This window comes from Benincasa hispida, chromosome 9 (genome assembly GCF_027475165.1).
Source record: "Benincasa hispida cultivar pf3 chromosome 9, pf3_genome.v1.1, whole genome shotgun sequence".
Classification (NCBI taxonomy): domain Eukaryota; kingdom Viridiplantae; phylum Streptophyta; class Magnoliopsida; order Cucurbitales; family Cucurbitaceae; genus Benincasa; species Benincasa hispida.
In genome coordinates, this window is record NC_143486.1 from 75,467,982 (window position 1) to 75,486,698 (window position 18,717).

General features: G+C 36.9%; 1 protein-coding gene across 2 annotated transcripts; it reads right to left on the minus strand.

Annotated features, from left to right (window-relative positions):
- Window positions 1-1,208: 1,208 nt before the first annotated feature.
- On the minus strand, window positions 1,209-18,363 carry LOC120085801 (uncharacterized). Of its 2 annotated transcripts, none has more exons than XM_090317691.1 (16): window positions 18,149-18,363; window positions 17,906-17,972; window positions 17,651-17,772; window positions 17,244-17,294; window positions 16,819-16,938; window positions 16,617-16,736; window positions 16,089-16,230; window positions 15,745-15,915; window positions 15,450-15,605; window positions 15,259-15,365; window positions 14,618-14,708; window positions 3,025-3,166; window positions 2,787-2,943; window positions 2,454-2,570; window positions 2,167-2,293; window positions 1,209-1,735 (listed from the first exon to the last, which is right to left on the minus strand). In XM_090317691.1, the coding sequence occupies exons 2-16, from the start codon at window positions 17,945-17,947 to the stop codon at window positions 1,496-1,498; spliced, it is 1,905 nt and encodes a 634-aa protein (XP_090173817.1). In that variant the 5' UTR covers window positions 17,948-17,972; window positions 18,149-18,363; the 3' UTR covers window positions 1,209-1,495. The 2 variants fall into 2 exon arrangements, with proteins under 2 accessions (XP_090173817.1, XP_038897922.1); XM_039041994.2 differs by having other exon boundaries at window positions 18,210-18,318.
- Between the last annotated feature and the right edge of the window lie 354 nt (window positions 18,364-18,717).

Here is an 18,717-nt window from a genome sequence, read left to right on the forward strand (position 1 = left end):
ACAAGAGGAAGTTGCTTACCAATAAAGATAGTATATCTAAATAACAATAAAAGTTGACGAGAAATACTTAAGTCATGTATGAGCTGTACCTATTTTCGTACAGTCTTTTAATATGGCGATTTTTTTCAAAAAAATATTTTTTTTGCGTAAAATAAAGAACGTAGCCTACACTTAAACATTGCTCAAAGTTAACTTCCAGCATGTGCGTACTCTCTTCTAGCAAAATTAATTTTGTGATAATAAAATTACATCCTGACAAGAACCAAACTCGTAACATTGACCATATATGAGCAAATTCCATCGCTGGACAATAATAGGTCTTCCTCTCCCTCTCATTTTCAAGCAAACAATTTTTTAACAAAAAGTTGATTCAAACGTATAAAGGAGTGGATTTATTATGGATCGAGCCCCCTCAACTTTATGTTCTTTATATTATATATATATATATAAAATTGGCATAATATCAAAACTACTAGCTAGTTTAGTAGCAAATTTACCTTTTAACCCCCTCTAGATCAAAGTTCAAGTCCCACTATTTATATTTATTTTTACTAAATCATATAAAGCCCCATGTCAACAAAATTTCTAAATCGGCCATTAAACTTATACAATGTGGCATATCATGTATGTAACAACAAAAATAATGGTTATCTATCTTCTAAGTTGTCCTTTTTTAGTTTTCACGAAATGACATGTATGTGTTTCTTGAACATCTAACATTTGTTCTTTACAAAAGTCAAATTAAATAACTTATAAACATTAGAAGACATTTGGGACCCAACTTTAAGTAGGTAGAGTGAAATATTATAACTCACTCCATATTTAGGGCTCTGACTATAATAATTGATGTTTCAAACTATTATAACCTATAATTAACTACAAAATTATTATTTCAAATTTCTCTTTGTTACTTTATATACTATTTCCTACTCATCCTATATTTTTCTCTCCGTTACAAAATTTTCCATACATACACTATTATAACCGGATTAAAATAGTCTTCAACCCTAGTAAAGACTATCATAGTCCACAGACTATAATAAACAATTTAGTATCTCAAATATTCCATAAGACTTCATTTGAATAAACATTTGATTTTTATTTTTTTGTTTTTTAAAAATTAAGCTTGTAATGCTGCCAACTGTAAGTTATTTATTTTATTCACATTTTTTACTATTATTTTTAAAAGCCAGGCAACACTTTGAAGAAAAGAAAAATAAAAATCTTGTTTTTATTTTTGTAATTTGTATTTGACTAACAATTGAAATGTCTTTAAAAGAACGAAAACTATAGTTTAGGAGTAAATGGGCATAAATTTTAAAAATAGAAAAACTAAAAACGACAGAGGGGTTGAGAAACAATCTCCCATACAAGCCAGGAGACATACCCAAAAATAACTTCATACACATAAATATTGAAGATAGATAAGCAATACGCAATATGGAATTTAACTTGAGGAAAAAGAAGTGCAATATGAAAAATAGTTGAGGATTAATCAATTTGTTGGAGGGCCTTCCAGACGGATATAATCATACATGATACCCTGGAAAGGGCTGGTGCAGCGTGGCTGAGTCAAGAAGATTGTGTTTTCTCCTTCAACAAGATGACAGCCTCCTACGCCCACGCTGTAAAGCCAATAAATTCCATGAATTCCATGTCTTGCAATTGAATTGTCTCTCCCTATCAATCCGCTCGTAAACAAAGGTCGCTTTGATCTCGGATCATTTACCCGAACCTAGAGGGTAAAAGAGATGGAAAAACACAATTAAGAAAAGCTTAAATTATAAGTTTAGTCCCTAATTTCAAGGTTCATATCTATTTGATCCCTGCAATATTCAAAATTGTTTAACTGGTCCCCAAACTTCTAACTCTATATCTAATAAGTCTATGAATTTTCAGTTTTGTGTCTAATAGATTCCTGATCAATTCAAAATTTTTTAAAATTAATTTATCTATTAGATATCTGTTTGAATTTGATATCCCGTGAATTTAAACTTTCATCTGTTGTTTAGTAGATCAGCGAACAGTGAACTTTAAAAAATTTGAAAGCTGATACACTAAATTTGTACTTTTGAAAGTTTAGGAACCCAAGAGGAGCAAACCTCAAAGTTGAGGGACTAAATTTGTAATTCAACAAGCATTTCAGTTAATCATATAGCATATTACCTGCAATTCAGCAAGAGTAGCAGATGCAATTGCAACTCGTAGTGTATACATACTCTTGCGAGCCACTCTATTAAGATAGAATTTGATTTGCCAAGTAGTTCCTTCATGTGAATTACTTTTTGTCTTCCTGCAATAAATGGAATAGTTTGCTGACAAATACAAGACAATGCCATAGATCATATAGCGATGGTGGCCATTAATAAAGAGGAGAAATTGCTTGCGAGTATGACAACATGATTGTCAGTGTTGTTCTGGTCATGGGCAATGAAGGGCCAAAGATATGTTACCTAGGGACCTGAGCAAAGAACCAATCTTTGCTATAGTCACTTGTGCCAACTGTGTACACTAAATCCTCGTTCGGGTATAATTCGGCATACCTGTCCCACAACCCGTACTGCCGGAACCTGCAGAGTATAAATGTTAAACCCTAGAGAGTTCAGCTTTAGTTGGACTTGGATCACTCATGTTCTACACAGAAGTTACCTTCATCCATATCATTTTGACACTTCTACATTGCAATCCTCAGTAACAGAACTCAAATTTCAATATAGAAACAGTGTGAAAGACTGTAAAAATGGACCACAATATCAAAGTTCATTTACACTATCGAAAAGGAGTACCTGTCAGGATGATTGACAAAGAGCTTATTAATATGTGTTGGATTAGGATCAGGAACATAGAACTCAGATGCAGAGCGATCGGGAATGCCAATTTCCCATAGTGTAGGCCCATCTCTTGGAGGTTCATATACAAGATCGCCCATTTCAATGCAAGATCCTACGTTTCAATTTGGAATACTGTAACTGTGTACCTACAAATTGAAGGCTTGAGGCAACTTGCAGATACAGGGAACTGTACCTTGGTTCACGTTGATGAGGGCATCGCAACGGTAATCTCCAATGAAGCCAGGGACCCATGAATATAGATTATAGTCGCCAGTGTGTGCGTGGTTGATGGTAAAATAACCACCATCATCTGCTCTAGTCCAGAATTGATATCCCTTACAATAAGAATAAATTCTTTTAAAGCATATATGTGATTTAACCTTACGGAAACTATTAACAAAGGTTCTTATAATAAAATTTAGGTAAAAGGCTCGAGTTTCGAAGCGAGAGTTAAAATGTTGTTCTAAAAGCTCAAACTTTCATTATCTTCCATTGAAATTGATGAAAGAGTCGAACAAAATGTGTTTTATCCTTATTCTTTCATCATATTACTTTTCTAATTTCTTTAATATCATCATGATAGAAACATGAGACTCCTTATTCACTTTATAATTGCTACGAGGAAAAATTGTGAAACTACAGATGGTTAGATCTTTGAGAGTCGGGGCGGTCTCTGAGTGAAGAGCAGGATAGTCTTCTGCTTTAAGTTGTTTGTTATACTGAAGGCAGAAAAAGAATGTGAAGTTAGTTAACTGATTAAAGGACTGGGGAATTATATCTACAAGGAAGGGAAAGGGGTACGCAATCTGCAAGTATAAATTTATAAGCATTTTCTAGTTCGTTGGAGAGACTAAACCTTCAATCCTCTACAAACGTTGTATTTTTAAAAAGGTCAATAAGACGATATCTATCTATCCTTCTGGGGCTATAACACGTCTTCTATAGGTACGAAAAGGATCTGGAAGTTTTGAAACTTGTTCATTCAAATCCCAGAAATATAGTATTGTATCCTTTTAGAATTCATTGTTTTGTTTTTTAATTTAAAAGACAATAGATATTAAGCTCAACAAAGAAATTTCTCTGAGTGAGAAAAAAGAACAGCTTTCTTAATGACATCATAGAACATGGGTCCATCATTTAATTGCAGGCGTGGTATCCTAATAATGAAAATTTTGTATGCTAAAACAATCATTGAAGTATAATTTGACTTTCACTTGGCCAAGGTCAATGTTTTAAAAGCCCTCTCAAGCACGAGCCTCGCTTTAAGAAGGTGCAAGTTAGGTGCACAATTTCTATGGAACCTGTTTTTTTTTTTTTTTTTTGAAAAGGAAACAAGTCTCTTTATTCATTAAGAAAATGAAGTGAGACTAATGCTCAAATTACAAGGAAATCAAAAGGATCAGCAGGTGCACCTGGGCATCTCAACTAGGTTGACACCCCCTTAGCACCCATCATCACATCCGAACACTAGAAAATCCTCTAAATTAAAGTAATACAAAGGGATACAATTCTAAAAGCGAGAAAGAAAAAACGAGCTGGAAAATTAAGGGAGGAAAAGAAAAAACACAGCCTTGAGAACTAAAGTTTCTTTGTAGCATGAACTTCAGAATGCCGGAGAAAGAAATGAATGCCAATTTAGACTAATTTCCTGACTAGAGTATGCTGCAAAGGAGCTTGTGAGGGAGCACCAAAGAGAAGCTTTCAGCTTGGCTGCTTCATATCTTGAAAACCATGGAGTTTCCTTGTCTTGGAAGACTCTTTGGTTCCGTTCAAACCACAATTCAGCTAACACAACCTTTACGGCATTGACCCACAGAATTTGATGAGCTTTCTTGAGAACCGGACCTATCAACAGCTGCTGGACATTTAGTCTAAAATCTGCTCTGAAGGCCCAGCTCAAGTTAAAGACATTGAAGAGTGAAAACCAGCAGCTTTGTGCATAAAAGCAGTTGAAAAAAAGGTGTTGGAGGTCTTCCCAATCCTTTTTACACAATGCACATCTATTGGGAGAGATGTAGTGGGAGACAAGCTTCTTTTGCAGCACGCTTGAGCAGTTTAGGGCTCCAAAAACCATTATCCAAAGGACTATATTTACTCTCCTCGGACTTTTGAATTTCCAAAGAGCTTGACTTAGGAGGGGATCAATTCGAGGGGCTTTGCGAAGATACTTGATTAAGGATTTAACCGAGAAAAAATCATTGGATTCCAAAGACCAAACCTTTGAGTCAAGGTGATCTTGCACCCTTAGGTGAGAGATGAGGCTTAACAAATCTTGAAATTCAGTAATCTCTTCATCTTTCAAAAGTCTTCTAAAAGAAATGCTCCAAGAGTTGGTGCTGTGATCCCAATGCTCTGATACAGAACCGTTTGGTTGAGTGTCCAATCTGATTAAGCTGGAGAATCTGGACATTAGGGGGGGATTGCTTAGCCAAGCATCTAACCAGAAAGCAATTTTAAGACCATTGCCTAATACAAAAACCGCCAGATTTTCCACTTTCAACCAAGCCCTTGAAATGCTGACCCAGGGGCTTCTAAGACTGCTTCCTGCCTTACCGGATGTGTGTCTCCCAAATTTGTTACTGCCATGAATATTGTGACCACTCTGAACCAAAGGGAGGAGCCTTCATGTAGGAATCTCCAGCCCCATTTTGCTAAAAGAGCCAAATTTTTCTCTTTCAAGCCTCCCAAACCAAGGCCTCTTTCTTCTTCTTGAGATTTAGCCACATGTTCCCATTTGGCTAAATGGTTTAGTTTCCCCCCTTTGTGGCCTTCCCAAAAGAAATTCCTCAATATTTTTTTCTAAGATGGATAACACTTTTCTTGGTATCAAGAAGGAAGACATATAGTAAGTAGGGAGATTTGAAAGAACCGACTTACAAAGAGTTGCTCTTCCTCCTCTTGAAAGGTTGTATCTTCTCCATTTGTCAAAAGTGCCATGAAGTTTATCAATAACTGGCTGCCAGAAAACTGTCTTTTTCGGATAACCCCCCAATGGAAGACCGAGATAGACTAGAGGAAGCTGTTCAACTTTACAATTGAACTTGGCTGCCATCATATTCAGCATGTCTAGGTCTATATTTACACCGCATAGAGATGATTTCTCCCAATTAATTTTCTGACCAGAGCACCATTAAAAAAGATCAAGGGTGGCCCGAAGAGAATCTAGCATAGCATCATCATATTTGCAAAAAATAAGAGTATCATCAGCAAATTGCAGAATTGAGACATGGACTTTGTCCTTTCCTACCAGAAGCCTTCAAAACTTCTTTTCTCATGTAACCGGTTGATTAAGGCATTTAACACTTCTCCTACAAGGGTGAAAAGGAAAGGAGAGAGGGGTCTCCTTGCCTAATTCCTCTAGTTGCAACTATCCTCCCACGAGGCCTTCCATTGATGAAAACGGAGAACTTTGGATTGGTGATGCATCCCATTATCCAAGAGATCCATTTTGAGTTGAAATTCTTACCATATAGTACCTTTTCTAGGAAGGACCAGTCCACTCTATCAAAGGCTTTCTCCAAATCAAGCTTTAGAATCCAACCTTTCTTCCCTTTCGATCTATAATCCTCAACTGCTTCATTTGCTATTAGTATGGGGTCTAGGATCTGTCCCCCCTCAATAAAAGCACTTTGAGTAGGGACTACTATGCTTGGCATGATTCTTTTTAGTCTCTCAGCTAAAACTTTTGCAATTATTTTATACAAGAGGGTTGTGAGGCTGATTGGTCTGAAATCTTTGATTTTCACAGCATCGGACTTTTTTGAAATTAGGCAAATAAAGTTCTCTTTAATACAAGAATTGAGTTTACCATTGCTGTAGAAATCATCAAACATTTTTGTAAGATTATCTTTCAGATGAGACCAAAATTGGATGAAGAATTCTGGTGTGAAGCCATCCGGTCCTGGTGCCTTATTTCTTCCCAACCCTTTCACTGCCAACTTGATTTCTTGTGCAGAAAATCTTACCATAAGCTGCTCATTTTGGCTTCTTGAGACTCTAGACCAGCCAAAGTTAAGGGGAATGGCCCAAGGACCATCACTTTTTTAGTACAATGAGGAGTAAAAGCCCAAAATGAGGTCTTCAATGTCCCGGGTGGATCTGGTTGGAAGATCTTGGTCATTGAGCAATTCTGCAATCAGATTTTTCCTTTTTCTAGCAGAAAGGAATCTATGGAAGAAAGAGGTATTCTCGTCTCCTTCTTTTAACCATTTTAACTTACATTTTTGAATGAGGCTTCTTTCTTCCTGTTGATATAAGGCCAGCAGGTCTGCTTTCAAGGAAAAGGATGCTTCTTCAACCCTATTTTGTGAAAATACCTCATCTGTCAGTGAATCCTTTCTTTGAATTTCATTTAATAAGCTTTCCTCCTTCGACTTCATCTCTTTCCCATATTCATAAAACTATTTCTTAAGAGCTGATTTAATCATTCTCAAGTTTGTGGAAAGAGCAAAGCCTGCCCAATGGTGCTTTTCCCCCTTCCTTAGAGTTTTTTCAATCAATTTGCAACACTCCTTATTGCTCAACCAACTGTTACAAAAATGAAACGGTGAGGGCCCCCACTTAAATGCTCCTGCTTCTAAGATAAGAGGAAAGTGATCTGACATGGTTCTAGCTTGTCTTGCAACCCTTGAATTATCAAAAACATCTTCCTAAGTGCTTGATACAAGAAAACGGTCTAGGAGAGATTTGGAAACAACATCTCCTTCTCTAGACCATGTGAACTAACCATTTGAGAGTGGAATTTCCAGCAGATTGTTTAACCTGATGAACTTGTTGAAGATATTCATATCTCTTGTTGCTCTTCCTACTGGGTATCTCTCATGTCTTCTTCGAACGTTGTTGAAATCCCCACCAATACACCAGGGATCATCAAATTTCTCAACCAGGGAGAGGATAATTCAGCCCACAATCTTCTCCTTTCTCGCTAATCACAAGGGCCATAAACATTTGTAATCCAGCAAAGCATTTTGTTTATTGTTTGACACTTGATTGAAAGAGAGAATTCATCTTTAGAGATGCTGGAAACTAGAATTTTGCTTTCATCCCACATTGTGAGTAATCCACCCAACTTTCCTTCAGCTTCAACAAAGGTCCACCCTACCTCTTTTGAGCTCCAAAGGCATTTGATAAAGGAGCCCTCAAAACTGTCTTTTTTTGTTTCTTGAATAAGGACGATATCTGGATTGATTTTCTTCAGAAATCTTTTCAGAGGCAATCTTTTTGAAGAATCCCCTAAGCCTCTTGTGTTCCAAGTAACTATCTTCATTAGGGATCACCGAGGATTCTTAAATTCTTCCCTCTTTGATCAGGCCAAGACGAAGTCACACTCTTTTATGATGGAGTGTAAGGACTGCGGAACATCTGACATTTTTAGAGGGGGGATGAGGAGGTTGTTTTCACTAACTGTGTAGGATCATCTGGATAAAGGAATAGCTGACTCAGGGAGTAATCAAGGCCCACTTGGCATTCTTTGATGTCCTTGTTGTTCTCAACATCTTTAAGGTCCGACTCCTTACTGCTCACACTAGCCAACAAATCATCTTCCGAGTCTTGTGAGATTTGAGAAGGAGATATAAACTTGTTACAACTAGGATCTTGACCTTCTAGGGAGTATTTCTCACTTCGGATGCAATGTAGAAAAGGTAGGAGCATAGAACTCTCCCTACCTAGGCCCGAGGTTTGAGGATTTGCTTGGAGGTTAGCACAACTTACTTCAAGAAGATCCGGGTTGGAGATGGCTGACCATGGATTTTGAAAGGACGTGTGTTTTCTGATAAAATGTCTGGGAAAGGGCCAAAGCCCATACGACTTTCTTTTTGCTGTAGTGAAAGACTTGAATGACTTGTTCTTTTTCAAACTTTGGAGCTGTTGTTGGGAGATTGGATTAGTAATCGAGGCCTCCCCCTTCTTCGTGAGATTAACTTGGACACCAAACTTCTCGTTATTGTTTGGAGACAAACCGACTTCCTAACGACCCTCGATCTTACTTTCACTATGAAATTCTTTCTTCGATAAAAGCGGATCTGAAGAGGGCAACTGGGGAAACTCAACTGACTGAGGGCAGTGGCAAGGTCGGGGGGGCGGCTCAGAAGACAAATGGCCCCTCGACTTTTTGGCCTTGATCAGACTCTCTCTCTTCCTGGTCTCTTTTCCATCAACAAAACTCCTGGACTTTTGGAGAATTTAATTTTGCAGTTGGAGGGAAGGAGGAAATTTAAATTCGGACTTAATGGTTCACATAAAATGCCCTCATCTCTCATAACTTCATTTAGGCAAATTAAATCAATGGGATTTGTAAAGTCGGACACAAATAATTCACCTCTGACCTTGTTTCGAGGGTTGGATGACAAAATATCACCAAAATTCAAATAGATGGAGCCCCTTCTTTCATCTGGGACTTCTATTGTTGCTGGGACAAAACCGCAAAGACTCTCCTTGACTTTGATTTTGGCTTCTAAGACATTGATCAAATTTAGTGTATCCATTGCTATGCTCTCTAAACCACCAAAGTATTTCCCGATCGCCTCGAAGGTTTGCTTGCACCAGTAGTCAAGGGGTAAGTTCTTAATTGAGATCCAACCACCATATCCTTTAGCATACAATGGCCTGCTATGGATGGATTTGTTCCATCTTTCGAACTTCAGGCGGAAGGAGCCGAACTTCTGCCATTTGCCTGGGTTTTCAATCAGCTCATCCAATGAGTCTGGGTCCATTGCCACCAGAGCATTTTTCTGTTTTCTGACCAACAGAAAGATAGAAAATAGAGAACACTAGGTTTACGCGGAAAATCCTAGAACAGAGAGAAAAATCACGATAGAGAGTCTCTTTTATTATAAAACACACAATGAAAGTAACAATAGAAGTCATATTTATAGGCTCTAGCAAGCCCTAAAATAAAAAAGGAAATAAACCTAGGGTAAAGTAAAATACTAAAATACCCTTTGGGAATATAAACTATTAACAAAGCCCCTTATTTCCAACACTCTCCCTCAAGTTGGGGCGTAGATGAGACCCAACTTGCTAATACGAGTCAAAACTTTGCTGGAGTAACCCATTGTGAGAACATCGGCAACTTGTTGACTAGATGGAATATACGGAATATAGATACTGCCATTGTCCAGTTTCTCTTTTATAAAGTGTCTATCAATCTCCACATGTTTCGTTCTATCATGTTGTACAAGATTGTTGGCTATGCTTATAGCCGCTTTATTATCACAATAGAGCTTCATAGGTAGAACACTGACTTGGTGTAGATCAGACAGAACTTTCTTCAAAGATTCCAAAACTCATAGCTCTGTATTCAACTTTAGCACGGCTTCTAGCAACAACACTTTGCTTCTTACTTCTCCAAGTAACTAGGTTACCTCACACAAAAGTACAATATCCTGAGGTAGACTTTCTGTCAATAACTAATCCTACCCAATCAAAGTCGGTATAAGCCTCAATGCATTTCCTATTAGGGGTGGAAACGGTTCGGTGGTCAAACCAAACCGAACTGAATTTTTTAAAATGTTATGTTATATTCTTTTTAATTAAAACGATTCGGTTTGGTTTTAAATTCGGTTTTACCCTTTTTTAAATATATAAATAAATATATATATATTAGTAAAAAACGGTTCAGTTCGATTTCAAATTCGGTTTTCGAAAGTGAAACCAAACCGAACCGAATTAATTCGGTTTCAAAATTTCTTCAAACCGGATTGAACCGAATTTTTCAGTTTCACTAAGTTTTCAGTTCGGTTCGGTTCGGTTTTTAGAAACGGTTCAATTTTTGCGGTTTGAATGACCACCCCCATTTCCTATTGGTTTTTCTGAACATCAAACCTTTACTTGGTGAGATTTTCAAATATCTCAGAATCCGATTCACAGCTTCCATATGTTTTTCGTATAGTGCCTGCATAAACCGATTAACAACATAGGAAATATTTGGTCTAGTGTGAGATAAGTAAATCAGTTTTCCCACTAAATGCTAATACCTCTCTTTATCAACAAGAACTTTGTCTACAGAATCTCCCAGTTTCACATTGAGGTCTACATTTAGTCATACCTGTTTCTTTTAACAAGTTAAGAGTGTATTTCTATTGTGAAACGGAGATCCCTTCCCTTGATCTTGCCACTTCCATTCCAAAGAAATACTTTAGATTCCTTAGATCTTTGATCTCAAACTCATCATTCATTTGTGATCTCAGCAGCATCATCTCCGAACAAGACAATATCATCAATATACACAATTAGAACAACGTGTGATCAGAGTATCCCTGAGTGAAACCTTGGGACTTAACATAGGTAGTAAACCTGTTGAACCACGCTCTCGGGGACTATTTCAAACCATACAAAGACTTCCTGAGTTTACAAACCCCAAGATCAAGCTGAGCTTCAAAAATGCATTTTTCACATTAAGTTGATGGAGAGGTCAGTCTTTATTAACTACAACAAAAAGAAGGACTCGTACCATGTTTAACTTCACTACAAGGGAGAAAGTCTCATAATAATCTATCCCATAAGTTTGAGTAAACCCCTTTGCTACAAGTCTGGCCTTGTAACTGTCTAGAGTTCCATCTGATTTATATTTTAGAGTGAACACCTACTTGCACCCAACTATTTTATGCCTTTTAGGAAGAGCAACAAGGTCCCACGTATTACTCTTTTCAAGAGCTCTCATTTCTTCCATGACGGTAGTCTTCCACTCAGGAATTTCCATAGCCATATGTATGTTTTTGTGTAGTGTTACTATATCAAGGCTAGCATGAACGCCCTGAACCCAGAAGACAGATCGTTATAAGACATACAACTATACATGGAGTACTTGGTGCAGGATCTATTGCCCTTTCTCAATGCAATGGGTATGTCAAGATAAATATCATGATCCCTTAGTTTGTCTGATTCCTCATTTGTAATGGGATTTTAATTACATTTTCCAGCCTGATGAAGAATTTCACCCTCTTATGTTTCTGTCGAAGTCTCATCACTGCTTGCAACCCTATTATTCTCTGGAACTAACATATCTTTCCTATCATTCTCAGCCAAATCAACAATATTCTCCTCAATACACAAGTTAGTATTATCAAGGCCAATAGTACCTAGAGCTTGCATTGGTTTAGATTCGTGGACCAGAGCAGGCGGAGCAGTAGGGGATACCATTTCCTTTATGAGATTCTTCCTATAATAGGTTATCCAAGGGACTTGTTTAGTGGGTAGAACGGTGTCATGGGCACTCAGGATGGGTTCAAGAAGGAGTTCAGGAAGGTCAACCGTCTTCCTCGAGTTCAAGTTCTGAAAGAAAACATTATATGGTGAGAAAGCAACTTGACAATTCAAATCTTTAGTTATCTTACCAATAGATAGTAAATTATAAGATATTTTGGGTATATACAACGCATTCTGTAAAGTTAAACCATTAAAAGGAGAAATATGATCCTCGCCTGCAATAGGAGCAAAGGACCCATCTGCAATCCGAATCTTTTCTTTACTAGCACTCGGAAGATATGGTAGAAAATTATCAGAAGATCTAGTCAAATGATCCGTAGCCCCTGAATCAAGTATCAATAGTTTCTTACCATTTATGCTGAGGAGACTTAAGAATTGAGAGGTACCTGATTGAGCAACAACCCCAAGGGAAGAAACACCAAGGTCACTTTGGCAATTCACCTGAGGTTGTGACTAGGGGGCACTCGCAAATTCACTCATAAGAGCTCGACCAGGATTGGACCTGTCATTTAGAGGACGTCTTTTGCCATTCGGTGGTTTACCATGTAACTTCCATCACTGATCTTTCGTATGTCAAGGTTTCTTGCAATGTTCACACATCAAGGTCTATTTCCCATTTTGCTTGTTACTATCAAAATCAGATAATTTCGTACTAAATGCAACAGAATCAGTAGCAGATACAGTCGTGATGTTCATAGCACTAACTCTGTCTTCCTCTAGACAAACCTCAGAACACACTTCCATAAGAGAAGGTATAGGCCTCTATCCAGTATACGGCCTCGCACTGCATCGAACTTGGAGTTCAAACCAACTAGGAAATCATAGACATGATCGCCTTACTCAATCTTGGAATACTGAACACCTCCACAAGGGCAATCCTAGATAATTTCACGACACAGGTCCATCTCCTGCCAGATTAAGGACAATTTGTTAAAGTATGAAGTGACATCCATCGTCCCGTGTTTGCACTCATGAGCCTGTTTACACAAAGTGTAAAGACAAGACGCATTCTGCCTCTTAGAATATAATTTCTAAACTACATCACAGATATCTCGAGCAATCGCAGCATACAAAAACGGTTTCCCTATCTGAGATTCCCTACTATTAATTAGCAGTGATCGAAGTAGGGAGTCTTCTCCTTTCCAAATGCGCTCCTGAGGATCCCCTGACCTAGGTCTTGGTATTTCACCAGTTAGATACCCAAACTTGTGCCGCCCCTCAAGAGTCATTTTAATGGACTTTGACCAGGAGAAATAATTTTGGCCATTCAACGTTTCTCGTGCAATTAACCCTACGGAATTTTCCATAGATCCAGACAAATAGTTTGTAGTAGTTAAAGCAGGGAAAGAGGTTACCAAATTCTCTTAATACATCGATAGACCGGAAAGAATATCAGAATTCACTATACTAGAATTTAAGATTTTGGAAGCACCTAGGACTTCCCAAGAGCAGAGATTTGTTGCTGAAAACTTGCCTGAAGATTAGCCAACTGTTGTTCAACCATTACCGAAGATAAACCAATTGTTCATAACTAGGCGGCTCATGGTGAGGAAGGCCCGACAACTATAGATAGGTTGCTTACGGCTGAAAGGGAAAGGAGTCGGGGATTCCTGACATTGCCGCGGCAGGGGATTTACCTTTGTGGTAGGCGAATGACTCACCAATCTGGCTTCAAGGTATAGGTTTCGGCTACTGGCAGTGAGGTTGGAGGGATAGGCAGCACTAAGGTTTCCATAAAAGGGTTGCGGCGGCGCTAGAGTTGGATGAATATGCAAGGACTGAAGTTACCAATTAACCGCAGCTTCGACAGCAGTAACAGTGACGGTATCAGCAGCAGCAAAATTGGCGACGTCTCCGACAGTGACAGTAGCAGTAGCGTCGGTGGTCAGAATCAACAGTAGTAGGACTGGTGCAGAACTAAGATTATCTTGCACCGGTTTTTTTTCGCCGATGGCGGCTAGGGTTTTGTCACCAAGCTCTGATACCATGTTAAAAGATAGAAAATAGAGAACACTAGGTTTACCTGGAAAACCTTAGAACAGGGAGAAAAAACCACGACAGAGAGTCTCTTTTATTATTTTTGAAACACAATTAAAGTAACAATAGAAGTCATATTTATAGGCTCTAACGAGCCCTAAAATAAAAAAGAAAATAAACCTAAGGTAAAATAAAATACTAAAATACCCTTGGAGCTATAAACTATCAACAAAGCCCCTTGTTTCCAACTGAACCTAAGGCCCAAAGTCCTAGGCCTTGGCTTTTTCATTATTTGTAAAAATAATAATAATAATAATTCGGATTTTTCCTTCTTTATTCATTAAAAAAATTACTAAGCCTAAATGCAATATCCTTATGTTTAGGATTTTTTATTTTTTTCATATTTCCACTTCAACTCTATTTTCCCTTCTTTGTGTAATACTTTTATATATAAAGTGCCTCATAACAAAAAAGCTCACGGTTTTTTTTCCACCTTACACTGAAGTCTTTGGAAGACTATGCGCTTTATTACGTCTTGAGGTTGTAAAAAGGCTGGCCAAGGCTGACAATAAGGGATAATCTTTGGAAATAAACTTAATTACCTTGCATTCTCTCTGCCATGACCCCACTTCTCCTGGTGCAGAGATTCCAACGAAGGCTCCGCTGGCTGGAAGATAGTCTTGACTCACATACCTAGACATTTTAATAACAAAGGTCCAAGAACATAAACTAAACTAGAAAATTAAATAAATAGAGATTCTAATTAATAATATTCTGCTTCTTGTTTATCGTTTTTCATTTCAAGTTGTAGAAATACTCCTTTCCTTTTCTTTGTGCAAGAAATATTTCTAAATCTGGTCAAGTCCTTACAAATATAGGAGGGTGGGTACCTGAATTCGATTCAACATTTTACTGAACCGTCATATTTATTTTTTCAGAAATCAAATAAAATAGCAAATAGATTTATGAATCAAAAAACAACAAATTTTGATTAATGGAGAAAACTTTTTTTTTTCTATGTTTGATTATCTGGTATAGATTTTGGATGTTGATAAGCCATTGCCATCTATATTACATCTTAAAGAAAATTGAAAGGAGTCATGAAATTTTCACATAACAAATACATCATCTCTTAAGCTCTTCACGAAAAATATACGAACAGACATTAGCCAAATGATGTTTGATAAACTACCACATCATTGAAACGGTTCTTATGGAGAATTTACAAATATGAAATGCTTACCTGTCAAGAACCAGTAGCCTACCTCGAACAACACCCCGTTGATCTACTTTCGGGAAATCCTCAGATGCAGGGAAACTATACGGCCAACTTTCAACTTCCGCCATCATCTGGTAATAATATGATTATATGTATTTCTCGTCAAAGTGTCGTCCATACAAAAGGCAAAAGCTGAGTGTCTTATTGCATCAAACCTGAATTTTAGCATCCTCCCATAACCAAAATGGGTCATCTCCAACTGAGGTGGAATTAAGATAGAAAAAAACAGGGCCAAAAACTTTCTTCCATGGCTCACCAGCTCTAAATTTTGGCACCAAATCTTGTCCCGCATAATGAGCACTAAGAAATATCTGAAGAGAGCAAGTTAAAAAGAAAGATGAGAATTGCAAGAGATCCTACTTGTCATACAAGATCTCCCGAATATGTAATAACTCAATGTGAAATACATGAAAAAAAGTACATGATGATTAGCGGTGTTCGATCACCTACAGCAAGAGTTGTAGGTCCCACGTGTGATGTTAGACTTTGCTTAAGAGGCCCCCCTGACCGAAATTCATCACTGGGAGTAATATGCCAAAACCCGGTGGGTGGATTGGTGCATATCCATCCATGAACCTTTAAGTCTTTGTTTTCACACGAGTATTGGTATTTGTCATCCACCTGAACAAAAAAGGATCATATCAAAGGAAGGTGGATCCTATCAAAACCTCGTTGGAAATCATCTCAACCTTAAATTTCAGAATCAAGATAAAACATATGTACAATTAAAAATGCTGATTCAAGATTAATCAACCAGTCCACTCCCAGAAGAGAGAATAGTAATCTAAAAGTACCTCACCCTTGAGTTCAGGGTTCTTGGGATTAGTAAGCAAGACAGCTTCCGGGTAGGCCAAAGTTTGGCATCTTCCAGATAACCGATCATCGGGCAGTGGCATGACTTTCTGCCTATTGTCAGCTACAGCCATGTACTGAAACCTATCAATTCAATCATTGGTTTAATGAATAATATGTTGACATAAAAAATATCCCAACCATGGAAGACTTAAGCAACTGGATAAGCAAGTCCTAGCCAGAAGCTATATAGTATCTTCCTTCAAATGTCCTCTAATTACTGGCATTTTCAAAAGCATGAAAGAAAATAAAGAAAAAATGGGCATTCTTTGATATGATGGTAAGAAACAGTGACCATTCATTGATATGATGAAATGGGGTAAAAAAGAAGTTCATATTGAACGATAAAGACTACAAAAGGTATCTCATTAGCGAGGGTGGTAATGATATAATTACAAAAGGGAGAGACAATTTATTATACCGAGTATCAATGAAATCATAAATGACTTGTATAGATAGAGTATGCTCACTTGTCTTTTCTAAGCTTAAAAGTGATCCTGGTTTCACCAATATCAAAATCAGGCCAATCCTTCAAGTGCTCATAAATAGCATAAGAGTAGAATCCAGAGGAACCGCGTAGCACTATAAACCTAGAAGAGAAACTCAATTAAGTGATTGAGTGAATGATAATTAAAAAAAATGAGTAGAATGATCAGAAATTTGATGACAAACCTTTTGTCTATATTCAAAGGAACAAGCTTGCCCTCAAGGGAGGGATCCCACATCCTCATAAAAGAAAGCTCGACCTGTTCCTCATTTTCCACTATAACCCTAAAACTTGACCCTTTAATCCTGTATGGTAATTGATCCTCAAATTACATGAAAATATAAAATAAAAATAGAACCAGTCTAATGCTAAAAATGGAGAAAAAGACTAATTTAGCAGCTGCTTGGCAAGCAAGAGAAGCACCATTCTTTCACCAAAAAACTTTGTTTCCAATATCTTTCTTAGTACCACAACTGCAAAGAATGGGGTATCAAGCCTCCGACCTCAAGAGAGAAAACGCATGCTAATTATCACTAAACTAAGTTCATTTTGACTTTTGATTCCAAATTAATATTTCAATAATTTAAGAGTGAAGAGGGAAAAGCCATACACGTCAAATATTCCCTTGCTTCCTGGAGAATTCCAAACAAGGTCCCAGTACCTGAATGTTTTTTCAAAAAAAGAAAAGAGAAAAAAAAAAGAAAAAAGAAAAAGAAAAGAGAGATCTCAAACTCTTTATTAATAAAATCTCGTTTGATAACCATTTGATTTTTTAAAATTTAGCTTATAAACACCACTTTTACCAATGAGTTCCTTTGTGTTTGTCATTCATTTTCTACTCATGGTTTTCAAAACCAAGCCCAATTTTAAAAACTAAATATAAAAGAACATAGTTTAAAAACTTGTTTTTATTTTTAAAATTGAACTAAAAATTCAAGTGTTTATTTTAAAAAGCAAAAATTAAAAATGAAATCATTATGAAACAGAAACTGAAAGTAACTTTCAGTGAGCGTATACCCTCTGTTAGATTCAGGGTTAAGAACTTCAAGTAGATTGTCAACACCATTATACCGAATGCCAGTGATAATTCCATCAGGTTTTGATAAAGTTAGTTGCAGTATTCCATTTTCCACTACCACCTGCACATAACATGAATCAACAAGGAACAATATGGAGAATTCTTATAAAGAAATTACAATATCCTTCAGTACTCAATTATACATAATTTTCCTTCTCCCTCTTGTTTCTTCTGGAATATCAAAAGTAACTTACGTGATGATCTCGTATCTGCAATCGGACGCCTCTGGACGACATTGTCAAACCTTCACTTACGAAATTTCTTGAGCAAGAAAAGTCAGTGGAGCAAACAGATGTAGAAGATTAAAAGGAAAATGAAACCTCAAAGGATAGAAAAGAAGAACAGTTTATTATGATGACGGACAGTGATAAAACGATCCATGAGTCAACACGCTAATTTATTACGCGAACACAATCGACTGAGAATAGAACGGATACCAATGATCAAACTGCACAATGAATTTTCTCATTCTCTTAACGATTCAGATTCGCGACATACTTTGCTCGACGGCGAAGGTTGGAATTTAATGCTGCACGGAACCGGCGCGCATAGTTGGAGCTTGGCACGGTGACATGATGTTTATACGGATCATATGTTGATGTGGCCTAAAACATCTTTCTTTAGGTTAAAATATTATTTTTGTGCTTATGCCTTTTGAGGTTTTTAAAAAAATATATATATATAGGTGTTATCGAGAAAAAATTTCTCGTCCTATGATAGTATAGAAAAGTTTTAATACTATTTTTCGATTTCTTGCATGCCACAAAAGTAACCTTTAAGAATTATGTGATATTTATAAAAGGACTATTTTTAAATATAAGAAAATAGTAAAAAAACATATTTACAAATAATAATAAAATATCACAATCTATAAAAATAGACTACTATGTCTATCTTTTAACAGTTTTGTCATTTAAGATAATTTCTTTTTCTAAAATAAGTAAATAATAAATTAATAAATCATTTAATAAAATGTCAAATAATGAATGTGTATTATAGTACTAAA